Raw genomic sequence first — 3,205 nt, 5'->3', positions numbered from 1 at the left:
ATAGCTCAATTAACGACCCATAAGACTGGCATGCACAGCACATCCATGTACTTCTTCCTAAACCCGAGGATCAGTGATATTTGTATTTCGTGAGGAAAGTGAGCCACAGCATAGCTTAAACCATTAGAAGTACGTGATGTGATTTACGGCTAATTATGGTACTTTAACAGTGACTAACGTGGGTCTTTAAAGCTACAAGGTACTCCACCACTTTACCATCTGTCAAAACCTAGAATCCATGTCACTTCATACACAAAATGGCAATGCAGCTGACTTGCTACAAACGGGTACCTTATAAATACCATAAAAAATGGCTTATCTTAAACAAATCCATTTGACCTTAGAGAGCTGACACTATACAGTATTAGATTCATATGAGGTAATTTTGCAAATTAACCTTCAATATAGACTGACAGGACAATTTCCGTATGGCAGTATATGGTTACGAGCGTAACTGATGCACACCAGCATTATGAAAATTGAGTCGAAACTTGACATGGAATTATAAAATGAGAAGAAAAATCACAATGTTACACATGTTACATATGTTGGTTAATGAACTAACATTTATTATTCACTAAGAGGTTTTTGCTCCACTGTAGCTTACTTTGCTTGCAATTAACCATATATTATGGCTTCTCTCTTCTGGCAAGTGGTAGCCTAAAAGCTGCGCTACGCATGTTAGCCGAGTTGGCAAGTATTTTGCTGGACAAAAGTTCAGTGACCCCACCACCTATGCACTACCCTACAGCCTAGAAAAACTCATTATTTGGGTCAGAGATGACTATGGTACAAGGTGACCTGATCCCCATGTTCCGCTTGTCAGAACAGAGGAACAGTGATGTTATGTTTATTTTGCGAGCAAAGCGATCCGCAGTAGAGCAAAAAACACGGGTGACATCAAAACATAATGCTTGTGATTGTACTAGCTCCCCGTTAGATTTAGAATATGGTGCTCGATTGAAGTACCACTAACACAATTACTGTACTCTCTAGGTATTGTTTCCCCTCTCATCTTAGAATAAAAAATATTTCGGTAAAATTATAGTTACAGACAGAAAAACTTTTTGAGTAGAAAAGGTTAAATATACGATACTTTAAGTACTAGTGAAACTGAAATTCGCTACAAGAAATGGACGAGTGCCGGCTAGTTTGGTATTTTTCTCTATGTTTCATAGGGGCTGAGGCATAACTTACGTATCGGTCTATTAAAACGTGAAGTCTCTCTCTCTCTCTGTAAGTTCATTGTTTACATCTGGGAGACTGATATCGAGTTACTGCGCATGCATTGCTTGCTTTCGCTTTGGTCCGCTTTCCTGTTTTTTAGTATGATGTAATTGTTACCTGGCTTTTTTAACCAATTAGGAGCTTCCAAGCATTTATGCCCAAGTTCCTGGATGTTGTTTTACAACAGCCATTTTTTTCTCACCTTTCCCTTCAGTTCGAGTTAAACCACCTTCACATAAAGATGGCTCCAAGAGAGAACTTGAGGGAAGTAAAATCTACATGTATTTGGAAATTTAGTGTAATTTTATCTATGTCGGCAATTAATTAGGACGCTCTCCATTCAGTGTATGGATATTGTTACTAATGTAAAAGTAAAAATTAACCCCAACATAACGAGCCAAAGGGATTGTGAACGTCGCTCAACATAATACTTGCCAGTACATACAGAGCTTGCAGTTTTTATTTATCCGCGAGCTAAGCGAGTGCAAGGCGAAGCAAAAACCATTAGAAGGACGTGAAGTGAAGCATAGATAATTATGATACTTACATTATCAGCCACTTACATGAACCATATATTTTTCCAACTAGTTACCTAGTGTTTATTTTGCATTTCTGATCATTATTATTGCTGCAATTCACTCGGTTTCTGGTATTTACCCACACACTATACCCCATAACTGTCTATATAAGGGTGTCCAAAAGCTCATGAACAGGTGGTTTGCCAAAATAATCATAGTCAGAAACACACAAAACACAGATAGCGAGTAGGAAAAATATATGGTTCACGTATTTGGGTAGAAATTTAAGTATTATATATTTACCCTCCTATGTACTGGTCAGCGGATATTTGAACCGCGAACGCTAAACGAATTGATTATTATTTCTTAGATATCAAAGTTTTTATCTAAAGTGAAAATACGTTTTCCAAAAAAAACCACGTTTTTCTATAGAAAATAAATTGTTTTTCTGTCCTTATCTATGAAACCAATCATTTAGTTCACGTCTTAATTTGTTGGATTATTCGGTAATTGTTTACAACACCACGCTCTCCATTTACTCCAAAATAATGCAATCCTGCAGTTCTCATCTTCTTGCACAGTAATTAGGTGGTTATTCAAAATCTGGGAAAGCAATAACTAGCAAGATATGTTGAGGAAGGGGGAAGGGGGGTTATAAAAAGAAAATAGCGGTTTCCTCACTAAACGACTTGGAACTGACATGTCAACATAGTCAACCAAACAGAAGTTCGTGATGTCAGCGTACATTTGATATACTGTATATTCAAAATATACAGTACTTGATTAAAAATGGATTAATTACTCAAAGGTGTCCATAAAATATGCAATTTACAAATAGTGACACTTTTAAGTAATCACTCAATTTTTAATTAAGTATATTTTGAATATACAGTAAATCAAATGTACGCTGGCATCACGAACTTCTGTTAATGTACACTGGCATCACGAATTCTGTTTGGTTGACTATGTTGACATGTCAGTTCTAAATCGTTTCGTGAGGAAACCGAGTTATTTTCTTTATATAACCCCTTTCCCAACATATCTTGCTAGTTATTGCTTACCCTGAATTTAAATAACCACCTAATTACTGTGCAAGAAGATGAAAACTGCAGGATTGCATTACTTTGGAGTAAATGGAGAGCGTGGTGTTGTAAACAATTACCGATTATTCTGTTACTATCATCTGTAAGTCGTTTTCATTTTATTCCCCAATACCTGGATTCCACCTAGGGAAACACCATTACTGGTGTGGTATGTAGGATGGGGGTAATCAGAAAGATAGTTTTGAGGAAGATAAAAACATAAAACAAGTAAACTAAAAGAAAAAAAAAACATTTCATATGCAAAAATGGCTGGGCTGGGCTACCAAAATTTAATTTTGTGTTTTTTGTAAAATCTCCAACTTCGTTAGTATAGGTTTCCGACTGTATAATATGGGAATCAAAATAATGTACTTGCAA

At 36.2% G+C, this 3,205-nt stretch overlaps 1 protein-coding gene across 1 annotated transcript in view; it reads left to right on the top strand.

Moving 5' to 3' along the window:
• Positions 1–780: 780 nt before the first annotated feature.
• The window catches only part of LOC137625432 (mucin-5AC-like), a 21,406-nt gene continuing 18,981 nt past the window's right edge, over positions 781–3,205 (top strand). The window contains exon 1 of the mRNA XM_068356341.1: positions 781–876. Coding sequence (XP_068212442.1) covers positions 781–876 — 96 coding nt within the window. The remainder of the gene's footprint in view (positions 877–3,205) is intronic.

The sequence above is a fragment of the Palaemon carinicauda genome, chromosome 32, assembly GCF_036898095.1.
Source record: "Palaemon carinicauda isolate YSFRI2023 chromosome 32, ASM3689809v2, whole genome shotgun sequence".
In the NCBI taxonomy this organism is placed as follows: domain Eukaryota; kingdom Metazoa; phylum Arthropoda; class Malacostraca; order Decapoda; family Palaemonidae; genus Palaemon; species Palaemon carinicauda.
The sequence above is the reverse complement of the archived record's forward strand: the minus strand, read 5'-3'. Positions and strand labels throughout refer to the sequence as shown.